Genomic DNA, 20547 nt, shown 5'->3' with positions numbered 1-20547 from the left:
TCAACCGACTACCCCTCCCTATATATGTTAACTTGCAATTTTTACAACTTTGGAAAAGGGAGCTGATTGACATTCACCAACTGCCACTTTTGAGGTGCTTGCTTCACTATTCATGCACAATGATTACGCACAATGATTGTGTATAATGATTACGCAACATTCTCTAATCCATCCTGCACTGGCATATTGCACAATGATTGTGCAATATTCACCCAGCCAGCCTGCTCCGTCCTGATGCACAATGATTGTGCGATATTGGCTCTAGACCAATCGTCTGCATGATGCACAATGATTACGCTGCAACGCTCAAGGCCATCTACCCAACTAGCCTAATGCATCATGATGATGCAACATTGGCTCTGGGCCAATATTCCTCTTAACGCGACAAAAACTTGAGATGAAGCTTCATTTCATGCCATGGAGCATCTTTTAGTATAAGTCATGCTAAAAACACGGGATGTTACAGCTGAGCACTTCTCCCGTCTCTTCAGGAATTCATAGAGACAAACTAGGTTGAGTTTATCTCATTATTCCTCCGTCTTTACTCTTTTATGTGGTGAAAAATAGGCCAGGCATTTCTCACACGTGTCATAGACCTCCAGACCAAAACCCTAATTGATATCCCCCCATTTGTGTGAAGATGTGTCCGCCTTTGTGATGATGTGTTGAGAGAGAGATATATTCTCTTTAGCCGAGTTGGCCAAGATAGAGAGATATTCTCTAATTTGTGAGAATGACTAGGATGAGTCATGTGAAAAGGCATGGAATACCTCAGAAATCGTGTGTAGAGTGTGAGAGAAGCTGAGGTTGATCTCGTAAGAATGTCCTAGGAATTATTTGGAAGCCTCAGTAAGTCGAGTCAAAGCCTAGAGTAAACATGACCAGTGTATCTCGCGATGATGTACTATGAATCAGTCTTTGATCTCAAATAGGTTGAGTCGTGCTTACATGAGACATGTATGTTTCCACCTTTAGATCATAAGTCCGCCGAGGATGTTTTTACGCATTTGCAGGTCCTACGTGACCAGAATTATCCTGGGGGGGTGTATACTAGGAATCATGACATCACAATCAGTTGTTGAAAGGCGAGGGTACCCAAATATACCTCAAGCTAAAACTTTTCATACCTATAAGTCCTTTCTCCGAAAGTGATTGTCTATGAACTGAGTCGAGACAATGCAACTAATCGGTTCACACTTCATGTGATCGTCTATGGATACGAGATCGAGACAATACAACAACAAAGTATGTTACTTGATAAAAAAAGGTTCGGACTTAACCAAACACAATAGGATTCACTTATCAAGTAAATAGGAATTAACGTTTGTGTAATTTACTTTAATTATAATAAAACAATTATAATGCGGAAATATGAAGTAAATGACACATCAAGATTTTGTTAACGAGGAAATCGCAAATGCAGAAAAACCCCGGGACCTTATCCAGAATTGAATATTCTCCGGATTAAGCCGCTACACAAAATTACACCTAACTTCGTATAGTTGAGACCAAGCAACTAAACCTATATTTCACCTAGTTCCGTCTGTATTCCTGATGGGTTTTTCAATTGTGTTGTAGTAAGATGATTCGTTCACTCAGACTTGTTGAAATTATTTTTAGGATTAATAAAGCAAAAACACTAAAATATACAAATTATGTCAAAAGATGAAGAGACGCTGAGACGCGGGATTCCACTACTTTTCATATTGTTATGGTTCAGTCATTAACTCTAGACAATATAGCTCAAACAAAAGAAGTTGTGATTCTAGTTCTTTGCCAAAAATAGATTTCGTAAAATATTATTTGTAAGTTAAAAGCATGACGCATCTAAAGTATTTAGAACTAAGCATGCGGCATCTAACAAAATAAAAAATAATTAACGGAAATCATAAAGCAATTAAATCTATGCAAAAAGTCAATGAAAAAATTAATTCATTTACCACAATCATGAAAAGTTGCTTCCTCCATTGTCCCAGTGATGGGGTCTAGCTCATCATGTTGTTGGAAACACGCTCAAAAATCATTATTATTGCTCAAAGGGTGTTTACAAATGATGAAAAGGGAGAAATAATTCAAAACCGGGTTTGTAACAATTATGTTTGTTACAAACCAGAGAACTACAACCCTCGGCTGTGGGTCGTTACCACTGTAGCATATAAGACTGTCTTAGGACTGTCGTATTCACTGTAGCATAAACGACTGCTTGTGTGGGTCAATGTTCTTCGTCTTCTAGGGTTTCTGCAGCAGCAGAACCAATTATGCAACTCGATCAAACTCCTCTCTTTTCTTCCCCTAACTCTCCATCCTCTCTCATAACCCTCAGCACCCTTTATATACTCTCCACAATAAAAAATACCCGCCAATAACTTCGAATAATCTTCATTACTCGATAATATTCTTCACTGCCAGTCACGGGATTTCTTCCCTTGTTACAGATTCTCACGCGTCTGTATCCATCCAACATACTCTTAACAGACTCATACACGTCATAGAATAGGATATACATGCTCTTACCTCGTGCGATCTTTCCAAGAATAAAGAAAATCCCGAGAATAACTCATGGGGATATATGATGCTCTGTTTTCTTACAATCGGTGATACAACCGTACTTTGACGAGTCTAAGAGGATTACCAGCCCTGTCTGCGGTTAACAGGCCCAAACCAAGCTAAAACTTCGATTGAATTTCACCAGAAACTTTCCAAACCAAATCCAGAATATTTTTCCCGTGAACACGCAACTCTGTTTCCTTCTCGCCGATTATCTGGTCCAACTGGATTGATTTTGAATATTACACCACGTTTGTTAAGCCCATATGAACAAATCCAATCAAATTCAGTCGTTAAGTCTCACTGAAACGAGCTCAAATCGCAACCCTCATTTCGGCAGCTGAAGGTTGGTTTTTCCCGCCGGTTTTCATAATTCAAATGAAGAAGAAAGGGTATCCCCCTGACCAAACTGGGGGTGCGACTAGCAGGTGCCCCTTAGTATTTGAGGTGCCCCTTAACCAAAATGAGAGTCCGCATAGCACGTGTCCTCCGGGTGCCAAAATCAACTTTTCGAGCCGAATTTTCCAAAAATGTTTATTTCCCAAAAATGCCTACAAACACATAAAATAACAAAATTAGTACAAAATCGAGTACAAACAATACGAAACATTGAGGACAAATTAGACACATAAATGCGTCTATCAATTCCCACGCCTCCGACCTTAGTCACGTACTTGGAACAATTTTCTTTGGTTCGTATTCCAAACAGTAAATGAACAACAAATATGTTTGGTATCAACTCTATTCAACCAAGTGATATGAGTCGGATAAAGGCTCTTCCGTTTGTCTTAACATAAACTCCTTCGTCAGGTTCTTTGATCTATCTTATATTCAATTACTGAAGTAATCGTTTAAGATTAAGCCAACAACACTATTAATCCAAAGAATTGTGTTAATGTTGGTCTACTCAATTAATCAATCCAATCTATCACAAAGATAAACGGATTATTAATTGGATCATCTTTTACCGAAACAAGTATTGTGCACACTAAAGATTATGAACCCAGAAATCAGAAATCTTCAATATCTTCTTCGTCTTGAAATCTTCTTAGATCTTCAATAAAAACCTGCACACAATCACTTGAATCTCTTGTGATCAATCACGCACAGAACGAAGTTTGTTAATAATGGACTATCACAAGATCGTCTTTAGAACTAACAACAGTCTGAAGATCCCTGTCGAAAATCTGAACTAGTTTGAGTGAATCTTATATCAGAAGAGAATATTCTCAAGCATAAACAAACCAGGTGCAATCAAAGTTCAACCACCGTTAGTCAATCAAATCAAAGAAAACAAAAGATAAACCGCAATTATCTAGTTTCCCACCAACGGTACACGCTAGAGCTTATCAATCCCAAAGAAGACTTTAAACTGAGCGGCCGTAAGAGATTTCGCCTAATTAGGTTACTCTCATCTCCGAATAGGCGGCTACACCAGTAACAACACAACAAAGAGGAAGTCTGTTGTTACAAAGGATTAGTTTGCAAGAAAGGCAAACTTCAAGTATTTATAGACAAGGAAGTTTGGACACCAAGGAATTTCCAAAACCGAAAATATTCTCAAGATATTCATTAAAGCACAAATTCGGTTTCCATAATTCATGGAAATGCTCTGTCCAAAAATAATGATCGAAATCTCTCGGAAAATCTCTAATTAGTAACTGCACATTACTAATTCTTATTTCCCTACAAAATGAAGTTAAATACCTTAATTAAAAGATTCTTAACTTATTTATGTTTCGATCCTGGGATTCTCTTCCCTTAGCTATTAAGGAATAACTTTGAACAATTAAAGAAATAAGCATTCATAGCACGTGTTCAAAGTATGTCGACATCTTAACTTTGTAAGTTCTCTTTCATACTTACAACCTTGAAACCGATTTTCCACACTTCCAAACAAGTTTATAATTGGTTCATCTGACTGTGCGATTGATCAAATAACATTCAATCAAAATCATGGGTTTAACGGTTCTACCAAAACAAGTTTTGGTTCTACCTTCCATGTGAGTACTGTGCATAGTCACACTAGCTTTCTAAAATTCGATTGACTAGGTACTAGGATCGGTTCCACACATGTATATGGTATCTAACTTATATGTGTTGCACATTTCCATAGGATCGGTTCCCCCTTGCCTAAAAACGTGTTGCACATGTCCATAGGATCGGTTCCCCTTTCTGCTATAAACCTTGCTGCACCTCATACAAGGATCGGTTCCCCTTTGTGATGTACTGCACCTCTTACTAGGATCGGTTCCCCTTTCCCATATTTGGTCAGACAAAAAAAAATCACAAACCCGATCATACCATCTTAGGTGATTACTTAAGATCGGTTTCACTAATAAAAGTCATACCAATATATAAGTCAGGCCTTTGTGAATAGTTCTACCAAGAACACAACAAGTCGTGAACGGTTATACTCAATCACACATATTGGTTGTTCATAAGATATGCAATGAATAACAAAACCAATAACGCCTAGCGATTTCCTTTTCGATTCACAAACAAGTTTATGAACTTACTCCCTTAGAACACATGTAAAACATTGTTCCCTAGGATGAAATTCTCAACTCATACCCATACATAATCACAATAACATTCAAATGATTATGTCGATATCTTATCTATAAAGTTTAATGGTTAAGCAATAAACCTCGTATTGTATTCCTTAATACTATGTCTATCTAGAGATCAAATATGCTTCGAAGTTTTGTTTTCAATATGCACGACTTGAAAGATACGTTTAGGGAATGAAACAGTTCAAGTCAAATATCACTAACCTCAAGTGGAAGGATGATGTTGTCGTTGTATCTCCTTACTTCTTCACTTCTTCAAGTCTTCGCAATACTTGTAATGTCTCATATCCTAATACTTTCAAGCTAACCTATACGAAGTTGACTCTAGTACATAATCAAACGACTCTTAAATGAGTTTTGGCTCACTAAAATATGACAACTAAACTTGACATACCAACGCTTGGTGGGTTCAACCGAGCTATGCTCTAACAATCTCCCCCTTTGTCAATTTTAGTGACAAAACTCTTACATCGTATGGATAAACAAATTACAAGAATATATTACACATACGCTTGATTCCCGAATTCAACAACACAATAACCTGTATACATTCAATCCTTAAATACCGTTGTTGACATTATAATAACAAAGCTAATACTCCTTCTAAAGGTAAGATAGGTAGATTTTATCAATGCGCACGTCTTTGTTATTTCCTTTGTATTCCATATAACTAAAAGTATATGATATGTTACTCTCCCTTAGTTTATGCTTTCACTCTTTCGTTTAGATAAACGTTTAAGCACCAATGTCCTTTCCCTTAGTGATACCAATCAATATAAATCAAAACTAGTATCACTTGTTTACTCTATACATTTCTCCCCCTTTTTGTCATGAAATGACAAAGAAACGAAAAAAATAAAAGACAAACCGAAAGGTTCTTACAAATCTCAAAATAGACTTGCAAACCTATAGGGTTAAGCACGAGGGTTCCACACACCATTTTTAATAACCAATATCAAAACCGAAACTACAAAGTAATTTGTTTTGATATGTCAACTAAGAATCTTAGTTCCTTTGTTAAACCGATTGTACAAATACAATCGCTTGTTCGATAAGACCAAAATAAAGATAACTCTATTTTTCTCATCAGGTTCTAATTATCCATATAACTTAGACCTTTAAATTTTAAACAAGACAAGTACTAGGTTAGTTAACTAGTATTTCTTGTTAAGGCATTCGATTAGACTTGAATAACCGAAACCTCCACTTTGATAAGTCTAACTAAGATCAGAATTAACTTAGTTTTTCTTATCCTGAATCGAATTGGACTAAACAATTCATCTCGTAAAAATTTTCTTTCGTTAAGCCATAAATAATTCATACAAACCAAATAAATCAACTTGCATAATTATTCACCTCAACTGGAAGCAATTGAAACAACATAGACATTAAAGCACCGCAATTGCACCAAAATTTTGTAAGCCTAGCTAAACAATTGATACCACAAAATAAAGCAAGATAACAATAGTTTTTCTTAACCGGAACCAATTGAATCACACACACATCCATACACAAATAATGGAATAAAACATCAATTGTATCGAAATTTTGTTAAGCAAAAACAATAGATATCCACAATAAAATCAGGCTTTTCTTAAACAGGAATACAATTAACTAACAAGATTGTTACAAAGAACACCCACATATATGGGTATGATCTCCAAGCGTTATCACGCCTGTCCCATGATGCAAATATCGTTCCTATCCAGCCACCTCCAAAAGAGCCATGCTTTATGACTTACCCCACCATGGGTGCAAGTTCTTCATCATCTTCGTCAAATTTGCCCGAAGTTCAGTGGGAGATGCCAAGTATTACTTCACAATGTGAGCCAACCACGATCCCCATTGTTTCCCAAGGTATGGAACGTGATTATCCTTGCGACAATGTGACTGCTACTGAGGCCGATATGAGGAACCAATTGAACGATTCACACTGGCTAACTCGGCAAATAAGGGCTACACACTTGGATGTGTGTTGGAAATGGCACGAGAACGCAATGTTTGGATTGAGTCCAACTGTAAATGATGATGGGCGGCGGTCACAATCTCCCGATTCCACCAGGAGCAACAAATCATGTACGATAGTGATGAAACAATGGTGGGAGAAACACAATTACGACAGAGTTCTTCTTCACCACACATACGACACAATACTTCTTCACCACAAACTGTGCCTGTATCTCAACCTCAAGTATTTCGGCTAGATCCTAGGCGCATTTCATCATCATTCTCGCCCTACAACCCAAATGATTGCTATACACCACCACCACCACCACCACAACCACAACCATAAACATCTTATATGTTTGGAGGACCGAGTGCACCGAGTGCTTTCCAATAATCGCCTAGTGCTTTCCAATCGCCTAATGTTCTTCAACCATCTTTATCTCCTTATGGAAATTTATTTAATATGTTGGCAAGTGGGGATATCGCAGGTCCATCCCCAGGTCTTGGAGAATTCTTGACTCCAAAAGATAGCGATGAACGACGTTAGAGAGACTGTTTGTAATTTTTAATTCTGCTACATTTGTAATTTAGTTTTAAAAGTACGACAATCTTAATTAAATAAAATTACATATGTTTAAAATTAAGCGCTTTACATTAGCTTCATTGAATTACGGCGGACTACATTAGCTTCAAAGAAGGGGTTGAAACTGTTCAACACCTAAAGGATTTCGAAACATTTTTCGAAAGGAAAAGCCACATTTTTCCATCTTTGCCATTCAACCAAAGATCTTGTTACCATCTCAGCATCAGTTTCACCTCTCAGTCTATATCGATTGGCTTGTATGGTTAAAGCTACAAATTCACTTACTTCTTTCTTAATTGTACAAAAACGATTTTCTATGTCGCATATAGCACGACGACTCGGATTACGGGTGTCACTGCAGAACCCGTCGTGAATAACCGCCCAGAAATTCACCCATGGATAGTTTGCTGAAGCAAGCTGAGTAAATAAAAAAACATAGTTTCTGCAAATAGATTCATCTTCTTCTTTAGTATATACGGAGCGCGCCGAACTAATAAGGGCCGAGACACTTTCAAGAATTGAAAAATTTGTTGAAGTGGAAGATCTTTTTTAAGCTCAGAGAAGAGTAAAGAAGACTAGATGTGTGAATGTGAATTTGAAGTTGAAATGAGGAGTATTTATAGAACTCAAAAATTATAGCGTTAGATCTAAGAGTTTTCAGCGATCCAGATTTAGCTGTTGGCGCTTCTATGAAAAATGCGGCGCTGGGAGGACAAGCTCTAGCGCTTTAACCAAGAGCGCGCGCTGGAAATAAAAGCGCCAATATTTTTGTCTCCGACGCCAACGCTAGAGTGAAGATCGCCCGACCTATCATCAAACGCTCGCTGCATCCTCCAACTCAATGAACAAACCAACAAATTTGTTGGTTTGAACATCCATTTTTCATGTTTGTTGAGTCCATAGTGGAATCAAAATGAAGTTTGTTCATTCAATAGAAACTTGTCTTAGTTGTGGCTATTCAAATGAACCTTCACAATTGTCTGAATTGTACACCATGTTATAGTTGATATTCGGTATTATAGTGGTATATATCAATGTTCCCCTATAAAGTTTCCACATGTATAACCAACACCAAATTTATTATTCGTAATTTATACAGCCGGTGGAACCCACTTACTAATCCCTTTATTCACCCGTTATTTACTCATAACCTACTATTTACAATTTTTTTTATGCCATACCATTTATGATGCACCACCACACCATCTTGAATTTCTAAACCATATATTGCTAATGAAATGGCCATATGGAACTTAAAATTGAAAATCAATTTTGATGAGAAAAAAGTGGAATATTAATAACATTCTTGCATTAAGGATATTAAGGACCAAACCAGTATGTATTTGATCCATCTCACCACCAATTTACAACATCCAAAATCACATAAGCAAGACAATTTCCAAGTTTGATCTTTATGGTTGCTATTGTGTCTTGGAAGAAAGTTCTTATGCTGATTTCAATCACTATTATTAAGACCCATAATGTAATGATCTTTTCTTTCAAGTTTATGCTATAAAATATGTATGCCTTTCAATGAAATGCTATGAAATATGTATTTTTTTCTTTTCATCCAGAATGTTATTACGGTTAGGAAACAATACTAAAACCAGCCGTGTGTCCTGTTTACGGCTGGATTGTGCTTACCAACCCAACCGTCAAAATAGTACACGGCTAGAAAAATTGCACGACCTAGCCGTTAAAGTAATATACGACTGGGAACAAATGCCGAGGCTGGGGCCCTAAAATTACGGTGTGGAATTCCTAGCCGAATCACAAGCAAAAGTTCTAGTTTTATGCAGATACAGAACAACTTACGACTAGGAAAGTCTCAACCGTAATAGGTACATCACGGCCGAGAGTTATTTGAATCTCCCGTGACTATCCTTTCACGGCTAGATCGACAAGAACTCCTAGCTGTAATCAACCCAGAGACAGTTTTCCTAAACCCTAAATTCATTAATCTTACATGTAACCAATTTTAAGGTAAAATAAATGGTGGTTTTTTCGATTCTTAACATTGTGGAGGATTTACTGGTGTTTGGACAAATTCATTCGGACAAATTCATTCACCGAATCTTAATTTTGTAATTTAACACCTTCATTAACATTAGAATCATAACAAGTAGATGGTGAATTCAATCCAAATTGTCCTGATCTTGTCATCTTGAGAATCAACCTTAATAAATATTTTTGAAAATCGATCAAGATTTCATCAATTTTTTTTTGATTTTGAGAAAAATAAGAGAAAAAGAGGTTGTTGAATTAAGTTTGGTTTGAATTTTGAATTAATTTTGATTTTAAATAATAAAATCGATGAAAGGGTAAATTTGACTATTAGCATTAATTAGGTCCCCTAGCCACTTTTAGGATACCAGTATCATACGAAGCCCCCAGATCCCGTAGAGTTTGCAGCCCACTAATAGAATTCTTTTTTTTTCCGACAGCACAAACACCGCTTAACGGAAAAGTATTTTCCCGGCACGGGCTGTACCCAACTCGCACCACTGGTCACCTAGCAAAATCAACCAAGGTGAATAAAACCCTAGTAGACTTTCAGATAGCAAGAGGGGGGCAAAACCAACAACCAGCAAACTTCGAATCCAATTTTGACTTGACAATTCGAATCCAATTTTGACTCGACAACACTGTACTACAATTTTGACTTGACAATTCGAATCCAATTTTGACTCGACAACACTGTACTAACTACTAAATCACGAACTTAAACTTATCTTCTCCGTGTCTTTGTTTGTATTCGTTAAGTTTTGGACTATACTTCCATTAGACGAACTAAAATCCTTTTCTGCGTTCGATATCTAATTCCTAATCGGCTAATCGTGAAAAGAAATCGAGAAAAAAGAAAAACAAGTATTCAGTCGGTGCCCTCTTCTCTTTCCGGTAATAGAAATTTCAATTCTTCTAAATCTTTTATTTTCTTAAATCCAGATTTTATCATCTTTACTCTGTGCAAATTTTAACAGTAATTTGTTTACTGTGTTTCAGTGATGCAACGGTACGGAAGGCAAATTTTGGAGTGGCAATTTGGATTTAGGAGATTGAACTTCTCTTCGGTAATTTCAAATCTATCTATGCGTGTATCTCAATATAAATATGTATTCAAATTGTATTATCAGTAGAAGTTAGCTGGTAGTTGAGGATTAAGAGCTTTGAGATAAAAGATAAATTTGATTAGCTCATAGATTTCCAGAGTAAGAGAGACCGTAGTGTACTTGAATGCCTTTTGTTTGTATACTTTGATGAAAGATACCTAAAGTGAGGATCGTCGATAGGTTTAATCAATTAGGTAATTGGATGGTTTTGAGTTTTGTGGGTAAATGAATGATTGCAAAAGATCCGTCAGTAGAACTGTTACTTTATGGGACAGTAAGAAGTAGAAATGTTACTTTATGGGACAGTAAGAAGTAGAAATGGGCATCAGGAGAATATCGTTTTAGTGAATAATTACCACAAGGTAACCAATGGTTTATAAGTACGTAAAACACAAAGTGAATGATAAATGGTTGTTAGTCTGAAATCGATCAGTGGTTGACATCTGTTGGCAATCTACAGAGTGTTTTAAGCGATTAAGAGCTTAATTACTATACTTTAATAAACACGGATCAAGTTTTCACTACTGTTAGTCTCTCTCTAGAAGGCACAACAACCAGTACTCTTACACAACCTCAACATAAGCATTGTTGGGCAACCCTGAAATGTTAATGTCAATGAATCTACATCTGGAGTGTCTGCGTTAACAATAGAAAATAGAAAACACGAACAGAGTATCTAAAAGTCGATCGGGAGTGTCTGTGTTAGGTTTCTATCGTATTTGCTGGGGCATCTACGCCTCTAGTAATCAGCCAATTCTAGTCAATATTGGACTTATCAAATACCCTGCTTCAAAAGCCAAATCGTAGGGAAGTAGATAAATCATAAATTGATACGATGGTTGTTCCCAAACTTTCCACGTCTTACTGAATATAGAGTACTGTTTTTTTTTTTTTTTTTTAATTTATAATTGAAGAAGTTAGACACTGTAATGGACCGTTTCCTTCTTTGACAGAAAGAAGAAGTGTTAACCAAGAAGAAGGAAGACCGCACATTATTTCATAATAATCAAAATAAGAGATAAGAAAAAATACAATACCTCCAGTCACTCATAAGTACAGTGTTCTCAAGGAAAACAAGCTAATGGTCTATGGCTCCAGACAATCATGGTGGGTTAGTGAAAGTATCCTTGTAACCTAATTAAAATCCTATTGCGCCAACTATGTTTCTCCATATTTGTCCAGCCCAGGTATTGAGTTATCTGCATGGTTTGAACTTTGAGGTCACTTAGCTATATCCTGCTATTTTCTTGATCTAGCTAAGTTCACAATGACTGAATCAATTTTTTTAATTTAAAGTCTGGTTATCAGAAGTTCTTATCTTGATTGATATGAAGTGTATACAATTTACTTTTACCATGAGTAAACTGCGTGTGTTCGCCTATCGAGTAATATTCCATGAAATGAAACTGTATAGTCCTTATTTGCAGTACATTAACACCATATTAATCTACAGGTTGGTGTTCTGGCGTCGAAACCCGTTACTGAAAGTAATTCTGCTTTACTTTCTGAGAGTAGTAGTGGTCAGTCTATAACTAAGGATAGCTTGGACAGTTTGCAGTCCAAGACCGATGCAAATTCGTCCGGAGAAGATCAACAGAAAGCTAGTCCAGCTTCTGATATGTTAGTTGATTCGTTTGGGAGACTGCACACTTATTTGAGGATCTCCTTGACAGAGCGCTGTAATCTCCGATGTCAGTATTGTATGCCAGATGCTGGTGTTGACCTAACTCCAAGCCCTCAACTTCTGTCACAGAACGAAATTATTCGCGTGGCAAATCTATTTGTAAGTTCAGGGGTAGACAAAATCAGGCTCACTGGTGGAGAGCCAACAGTTAGGAAAGATATTGAAGATATATGCTTACAGTTATCTAACTTGGAAGGGCTGAAAACATTGGCAATTACTACTAATGGGATAACTCTAGCTAGAAAACTTCCGAAGTTGAAAGAGTGTGGGCTGACTGCCGTGAATATAAGCTTGGACACACTAGTCCCAGCAAAATTCGAGTTCATGACAAGGCGTAAGGGATTTTTGAAAGTTTTGGAGTCAATTAATACAGCAGCAGATCTTGGATACAATCCTGTTAAGGTATTCTCTACTTCAAGGTTTTCCCCTTTCAGTTTTTCACCCATTTGTTTGTCAAGTATCATTTTATATTGACTGTTCACTAATAAAACAATATTTCTTGCGTATTTATATAATATTGGATAGTTATTCAGTATGAATTTTGTCTTCTTGTTTCAGGTGAATTGTGTCATAATGCGGGAATTCAATGACGACGAGATCTGTGATTTTGTTGAGTTAACACGGGATAAACCAATTAATGTTAGGTTTATTGAGTTCATGCCATTTGATGGAAATGTCTGGAATGTCAAGAAACTTGTACCTTATGCAGAAATGTTGGATAAAGTGGTAAGGTAGAAATCTATCAGATGATCCGATGCCTTGAACTGTGAACAGACCTTTATATTATATATTTTGATGAAAGTTTTTTTTGTACGTCAACAGGTGCAACAGTTTAAAAGCTTAAAGAGGCTTCAAGATCACCCAACAGATACAGCTAAGAATTTCAGGGTAGATGGATACTGTGGTTCTGTATCTTTCGTCACATCAATGACTGAGCACTTTTGTGCGGGTTGTAATAGACTGCGTCTTTTAGCTGATGGGAACTTCAAAGTATGCCTTTTTGGTCCTTCAGAGGTATATAACCTTTGTCACATCTTATGAGACAATTATATCTCGGAAATCATTGATAGACTTGTTTTCCTTCATGTATTTGTTATGCGTTGTTAATCATACTACTGTTTGGGTGATCTGGAGCATGTGCATTAGTTTCTTAGATTACGTGTCTGCCCAGTGTGTATAATGTATGATGCTTATATGTGTGTTTTTCACCATTTTTTCTATATTATAATGCCCTCTTTTTTGCCATTCATGCTATATACCAAACAAATGACTGAAGATGTTCCAGTGAAGACAAGATGTAACTTCTTCTAGTGGGGTCCATGATTTAGATGAACATTCAAACTTGGCCTAGATCCAAAATATCTAAGCAAGATTGAAGTATGTATTTGCTTCCCTATTACAATACTAATATGACAAACTATAACAAAATCTTGAAGACTATAAATGAATAAGTTAGGGTATAGTCCAAAAATTGAAATATAATGTTTATTGTTGTGGTTACAGGTTAGCTTAAGAGATCCACTCCGGAGTGGCATCGATGATGAGGGGTTGAAGGAAATAATTGGAGCAGCGGTATGACTTCTTTCTGTGGATGACATTTAACTTTTACATGCCATGTATAATTTGTTTACGGCTGCTTCTTTGAAATTTCGTATGGATTTTACGTCAGCAGCTTCTTTGTTTGTTTTAGGTCAAGAGGAAGAAAGCTTCTCACTCGGGAATGTTTGACATTGCGAAGACAGCTAACAGACCCATGATACATATCGGTGGTTAACTCTTGGTATGCCATTTTTCTGACAACCGGTGTATTATTCTCATAAAGCCTTTTAGCTGTAGATATTTTCATATTTATTGTCTGCTGGGTTGAGTGTGTACTTTGCGGGTGGTCTCAAACCAAGAAGTCTCTTGTATGTTCTGCAGTAGAGTTCTTGTGTCAGTGAGTTCTAGTATAATGACCAGCTCAAGTCCTTTCAAATTAATCAAATAATAACTAACTCAAGTCTCGAGTTTACAGTTCATGTTGAAATTATAGTTCTGTGAAATTGTAGTTTAAAAACTAATGACTGTTATTATAAAGATAATATGATAAATGTTTCGATGTAGGTATACGGGAGATTAAGCTAGCAGGCGGAGGGAGGTTCGATAAGGACTCGTTTGTTGTTCGCTGTTAGTCTCTAAAGCAAGAATAAGGAACACCAACACCCAGAAAGCAACGTCAATGTATACTACTTTTATCTTCCTTGTTGTATACAAATGAAAAAGGTATCCATTCCGAAACTCTTGTAAAACATGGTAATAAAATACGTTACATCTTCAAGTTTATAGAAACATTCTGTGTTGTACCCCTAATAAGATTGTTTGTTTTTCGTGTATCCTTGCTAAGATTGTGATCATTGCTTTTTTCCCGTCTAAAACAATAAGATGAAAATTCTAATTCTTTATCTATCTATATCATAAATGAAGTTCGGACTTTTCATTTGTAATAACTTGCTGATTTAATTCTCGATCCAAAGGATTAAGTCTCTCCAGTTACTGAACTGTTTGTTTTCTTATCATTTGCATCACTGTTGATAGTTTGTTCAAAATTATATTGGGGGAGGAAAAAGGTCTATGGTTTAGCTTTCTGGATGTTCTGCTTTTTTTTTCTATTAAGATGCACGAAAATGATTTATACACAACGAAGTGTATCGTATGCACTGTGTGAGAGGGATGGGGCCCATTCATGTGTATGCACCGTGTGAGAGGGGGTGGGGCCCACTCATGCCTCACCCCTATCCCAATACAGAGAGGGTGACCTTTCTGCCGTTGGATCTTCTCGGTGCATACACTTCGTTGTGTATGTAGCAAAGCCGTAAGATGCTAGCCTTTCAACGGTGTTGAAGTTGTCGGATCAAAAAAAAAAACTCACTGTTCTCAAATCGCAATGGCAAAATGAACCACATCCTCTCGGTGCATACACTTCGTTGTGTATGTAGCAAAGCCGTAAGATGCTAGCCTTTCAACGGTGTTGAAGTTGTCGGATCAAAAAAAAAAAAAAACTCACTGTTCTCAAATCGCAATGGCAAAATGAACCACAGGTCCAGTCTCCAGAAACACTTTCAGCTGGGCACCTATTCTCGGGGCTAAGCAATTTGATTGTGCCAACAGAGCCAACTGCCTTCGAGACTAACAATGTGAATGAATCCTACAACGGATCATGGATGTATGCGTCATGCATTGCGGGTGTTTGGTTAAAGCATAGGCAAACGCAAAAAACATGCCTAGGATTCCCCTAAGCTCCGTGACGCGCATGTTAACCTGAAGTATGACCAAAGGTGGTTTAACCGGCGCTAACCACGCCGCCACGGTGTTCAGCGAATTACCAACGGCGTGGTAAAAAGCTGAAATCAGATAACTCCGTGGTTACATAACAACAAACAAATATGTTAATCTTTTACCGCGTAAAAATTGGTCAACCATAGCTTCTAGAGACTGGACTGGAGTAGTATGTAACTTCCAATTTTCACAGACAGTCAACTAGGTTTCACAGTGGCTGATTAACCTTCATCACAGATGCACAATCTTTTTCTGAAATCTAAAACAACACAGAAACGAAATCCACACACATATTTGATTGAATACTTCCATCTCTATAGACCTTGTATTCCCCCTGAGTTCTCTTAGGAGTACTTTATATATGGCTACAGTTTTAGACCTAATTCCTTCTTATGCAGGGTTTCGTAATGTATCATCAACATCTTGTTCATTACTTCCTTTTAATTCTTCTTTTACGTCTTCATTCTCGTTTATTCAAGTGCCGGGCAATCGGAAGAAGGGTTTCTTTGGTAATAGAAAATTGAAAAATGGTAGTTGCAGAGCTATGGTTCAACAGACATTTCAGGGAGCTTCCGGTAATTACGCTAAAGAAATGGAAAGGCTTTCTGCCAAGGAGTCTCTCCTTCTCGCGGTATTGTTCTCTCTTCCTCTCTCTATATTAATTGGATTTTTGGATTTTTAGAATTGAAATTTATAGAGTGGTTTACTTCTGTAAATTTGTTAATCGTGTGTGATTTTCTCTCAGTTTAAAGATTCTGGTGGATTTGATTCTCTAGTCACTGGAAAGATATCGGATTTGCAGAGAATTGATGTGAATGAGAGAATCACTGGTCTTGAAAGGCTCAATCCTACGCCTAGGCCTACAACGTAAAAATTTCTTATGACACTGACTTGAGTGAGGTTGGAATTTGTACTTCCTTTAAACGCTGGAGTTTCTTATGTAGTTTTTGCTTACTGGTTTTGCATTTAGGTCACCCTTTCTGGAAGGTCGATGGAATTTTGAGTGGCTTGGCGCTGGTACCTCTGGCTTGTTTGCTGCCAAGTTACTTTTCGAGTAAGTTTTGTTCAGCTTGGTTGAACTCTGTTTAAAATTTTGTGGGAGTGTAATAGATCTGGTGGGGGATTTATGAAGTTTATTTAGTTGGATGAAAGCTAATTATACAGATGCGTTGTTGGTGCCTCTTCAGGAGATTTCCGTCGTCTCTGGCGAAGCTAATACAAATGAATGTGCTCATCAAGGATGGGTATGCAAAGACAACCGGAAATTTGAAGCTATTGAACTCGGTAAAGTTACTTACTTGTTATTATATTTGTTATCTTCATATTGGATAAAAGGATACTGCAAAAGAGTTCGAGTTATTTAGGAGTGAAACTGAGGCAACTCAAGCCACCTAAATGATGTGATCTTGTGACATTGTAACTTGTAAGAGTTAACGTTTATTTAGAACAATTTAAAGAGACTCAACTTGTCAAGCTATGAGAATGAGACGGAACCTAATCCAGGAACGAGTGCAGCTTAAGCACCAACAGCAAGATACACTGAAAAGTGTTTTTTATGCTCATTGCCGACTTCGAAATGAGGGTGCTCAGGTGACTGATGGTTCAGACCATCTTATCTGTAGCTTTGCTGTAGAGCTCCATTCTTTGATCTTATCTTGTTATAGTTTATTTGAGTGCTTAATTTGAGGTTAGGATTTTCTTCTTGTAATATAGAAATTCTCTGACGTTTTTTCTCCTGGCATTTTAGGTAGAAAACAAATTCGTCCTGCTTACTAAAATGTCTGTTGAGGGGCCACTTCGAATGAAAGAAGAATATGTTGAGGGGGTTCTTGAAATGCCAACAGTTAGTGAAGAGGCAATACCTGATCAAATAAAAGGTTCACTTGGCCAAGCAGTTACCACTATGCAGCAACTTTCTGTTCCTATAAAAGATGTTTTGGCCAATGGGCTGAAAGTTCCTCTGAGTAAGCATTTCGATTTCCGGTTAATGTATCCTTTTGTGACAAACACCAATAACCCTCAACAGCCCTCAGAAATCACATGATCTAGATCATTTTATTTATTTATAACAGTGAAGAGGTATCTTTATGATGGTTCCTTTTCTTGTGTTTCCGCATTCCTCAGAGAACCCAGCTGATGTTCAAACTGAAGAACAAGTTGCCACCAGTGTCCATGGATAAGTATCGTGGGACTGTCACGACTTGACACATTGTTTTAGAAAAACTGTTCTAATAAAATTAGATTATGTAAGCTTTAAGTAAAACAGGCACGAACTCTTTCGTAATTAGATACATGAAGGTTGTTTGTGAGGAAACTATCTTCGCCTTAAATAGCCATATGGTATATGGATCATGTCCCATGTAAGTGTGTAGAAAACAGTGCTACAGGTCCTTTCTCATATCCATGTGACCTTCTAATTTTTCAACTCATTTAGTTTCTAGATTGTCAGGAGGTAATTATCAATTGGTATTTGCTTGCCTTCTAGTTTCCACAGAGGGAGTCATTTTATCTAGCTGTTACTTGACACTATTGACTACCCCTAATAAGTAAAGCTCACCCTAAATATTCCTTCTTTGTCTTCTATTGGACAAAACTTGGTAGCTTTATGGTCTCTTTGAAGGTGTCTGTCTTATTTTTACAACAATAGAACTCCGTCACTGTAATTTAATTCCAGTAGCTTCTTTGACATGGTTTGAGTGGGTTATTTGAACTCTTTGTATGAGGGAGCAGTGAATTTCTATTGTTCATGCGTTTCAGGTGGGACTTTTCAGAGGCTGTTTATGATTTCTTATCTGGATGAAGAAATACTTGTAAGTTTCACACAATCTATTTATGTGTTTTTTTCTTTCATAATTGAGTCTTTATTTTCAAATCTATATTACCCACAACAATATCACTTGCACCCCTTATAATTTCTTGAAGCTCTAAGATTACCATTGTGTATCCCTAAATTAAGCAAACCTTCACCGTAGTGGTACATCTAACTGCTGGATGTTTTAACAAACATGCTACAAGTGGTACATTTATTTCGAAATAGGTGTTTTATAATAACAAGATTCCATTGTATCCAAAGAAATGCGGTATACTCTAATTCTCGCAGTGCACTACACAACAGTGAGCAACTGTTGGATTGGAGGTAAACCTCTTGGATATATATCATGGTCCAATTGGATAAGCCCAATATTGAAGTGTGACTTTTCGCTTTTAGAATGACCTTAAAATACATCATGGCTAGGCTTGTTCTGTTTCTCACCAACCTGACAAATTAGTGAAGAAAATGATGCCCGTTTCTTATAGATGCCAACTAAGGTAGGTGTTTGTTTGTTGTTAGTTTTTTTTTTTGTTGGAAAGAGGTGTATCAGATTCATATCACAATCATCTGCTCCATTTAGTACTTAATCCGTTGACATTATCCAAGTTTTAATAGTTATTTTTTACTTCATTGTGTTTGAAAGTGTACGCGACTGAAAATATATATTAACATTCTGGTTGTTCCTGCCATTATTATTTCTAGATAATTAGGGATGCAATGGGAGTACCAGATGTTCTTACAAGGTTACCTTCCCCTCTTGATCCCAATGACATCATCGAACCCATCGCAGAGTACGAGAGTTAACTGTACTAATACTCAAATAATTTCTCCATCATACAAAGAAGAAGAATTTCTTTTTGATTTTTCTGTATTACTTGTAATCTTCTCCGCTATCAAATTATACAAGAAATACTCCTCATATGTAAAATTCACCTCGAGCGGGATTCAAAATGAATCCCCCGATACATTTGAGGTTGGCTTCTGGCTCTATAACCCAAATATAACTATACAAAATAACACTATTGACTGTGCTTTACATTACCGCAATATCTAAATTTCTTAATAGCACTGAGCTAATTTAGAGGCAACATGACACTATCGACTGTTCAGAAGTCAGAACTACATGGATACAGTGGGGAGGGGGAGATTGTGAACTTTTGATATTTGTAATAGTGACTTTTTGATTTCACACGTGTTTGACACCAGATAAAAGTCACTTAGTACCTATTGGTGGTTGATTAATATATCGTCCCCCCTATGAGTTGATTAATATATCGTCCCCCCTATGAATCGGTGCTTACTCGTCTGATTAAGACAACTTGTGATGGTAACTGTTGATGGCGCGTAGAATCACGGTGCCACCACGGTTTCAACTTTCAAATAATTAAATTCCACTCCAACTGGGGGGATATCCGAAAGGAGAGGTTTCTCATCTTTTTCTCTTTTTCCTTTTGACCTCTGTCAGGAATTGCTAGTATATTTAGGGCTGCACAAGACCCGCCCACGATACCCATATCCACCCGTACCCGCTAAATCCGTGGGTTTTTAGTCCATATCCGTCCGTTGTGGGTGCGGGGTTGGTTATGAAAAAAAATACTCGCTGTCCGTGGGTGCGAGGTTGGTTTTAGCTCATACCCGCCCATATCCGCTCGAAAAACCCGCAAAATATATACTTTTAGATAAAATTAATCCTAGCCGTCCGATCCATTATGAAACCCTAATCCTAGTAAACTCTCATTCACTTTCAGACTTTCAGACTCTAGACTCTGTTCGGCCTCTCCCCTTCTTCCTCCTCGGTCTTCTTCCTCACCTACGATTCGCTACGAAAACACCAGTAACTTGTCTATTTCTTCATCAACAGTTCAACAACAACAACTACAACTTCGAATCTTCACCAGCAATCGAAAAAATCAACAGATTCAACACCTAATCTGCATATGTGAACTTCCTAGGTATGAATTTTTTTGGGGTTTTGG

The 20547-nt window shown here is 37.1% G+C and overlaps 2 protein-coding genes across 5 annotated transcripts; both read left to right on the top strand.

Moving 5' to 3' along the window:
• The first annotated feature begins 10390 nt into the window (after positions 1 to 10390).
• On the top strand, positions 10391 to 14914 carry LOC113314302 (GTP 3',8-cyclase, mitochondrial-like). 4 transcript variants are annotated; one of them, XM_026563093.1, is made up of 9 exons: positions 10419 to 10548; positions 10654 to 10721; positions 11714 to 11947; positions 12214 to 12846; positions 13003 to 13170; positions 13267 to 13458; positions 13948 to 14016; positions 14135 to 14224; positions 14548 to 14914. In XM_026563093.1, exons 3-8 carry the CDS (start codon positions 11921 to 11923, stop codon positions 14216 to 14218), a joined length of 1173 nt encoding a protein of 390 aa, XP_026418878.1. In that variant the 5' UTR covers positions 10419 to 10548; positions 10654 to 10721; positions 11714 to 11920; the 3' UTR covers positions 14219 to 14224; positions 14548 to 14914. The 4 variants fall into 4 exon arrangements, 3 of the variants coding, with proteins under 3 accessions (XP_026418877.1, XP_026418878.1, XP_026418879.1); XM_026563094.1 differs by having other exon boundaries at positions 11714 to 11867; positions 14548 to 14816; XR_003342357.1 differs by lacking the exons at positions 11714 to 11947; positions 14548 to 14914 and adding an exon at positions 13721 to 13821 and having other exon boundaries at positions 10391 to 10548; positions 14135 to 14205.
• Positions 14915 to 16002: 1088 nt separating this feature from the next.
• LOC113313783 (probable plastid-lipid-associated protein 13, chloroplastic) lies at positions 16003 to 19618 on the top strand. The gene is made up of 7 exons (XM_026562570.1): positions 16003 to 16390; positions 16505 to 16626; positions 16730 to 16813; positions 16947 to 17043; positions 17507 to 17723; positions 18517 to 18569; positions 19274 to 19618. Exons 1-7 carry the CDS (start codon positions 16121 to 16123, stop codon positions 19373 to 19375), a joined length of 945 nt encoding a protein of 314 aa, XP_026418355.1. The 5' UTR covers positions 16003 to 16120; the 3' UTR covers positions 19376 to 19618.
• The last annotated feature ends 929 nt before the right edge of the window (positions 19619 to 20547 follow it).

Source organism: Papaver somniferum, chromosome 9 (genome assembly GCF_003573695.1).
Source record: "Papaver somniferum cultivar HN1 chromosome 9, ASM357369v1, whole genome shotgun sequence".
Taxonomy (NCBI): Eukaryota; Viridiplantae; Streptophyta; class Magnoliopsida; order Ranunculales; family Papaveraceae; genus Papaver; species Papaver somniferum.
This window is presented reverse-complemented; position numbering and strand designations above follow the sequence as displayed.

Coding starts and splice junctions, on each gene's coding strand:
- LOC113313783 (XM_026562570.1), top strand. CDS start 16,121: ATGGCTACAGTTTTAGACCTAATTCCTTCTTATGCAGGGTTTCGTAAT. Junction 16,814..16,946: donor GCTGCCAAGTTACTTTTCGA/GTAAGTTTTGTT, acceptor GTGCCTCTTCAG/GAGATTTCCGTCGTCTCTGG. Junction 17,724..18,516: donor TGGGCTGAAAGTTCCTCTGA/GTAAGCATTTCG, acceptor CATGCGTTTCAG/GTGGGACTTTTCAGAGGCTG.
- LOC113314302 (XM_026563092.1), top strand. CDS start 10,656: ATGCAACGGTACGGAAGGCAAATTTTGGAGTGGCAATTTGGATTTAGG. Junction 13,171..13,266: donor CAGAAATGTTGGATAAAGTG/GTAAGGTAGAAA, acceptor GTACGTCAACAG/GTGCAACAGTTTAAAAGCTT. Junction 13,459..13,947: donor GCCTTTTTGGTCCTTCAGAG/GTATATAACCTT, acceptor TTGTGGTTACAG/GTTAGCTTAAGAGATCCACT.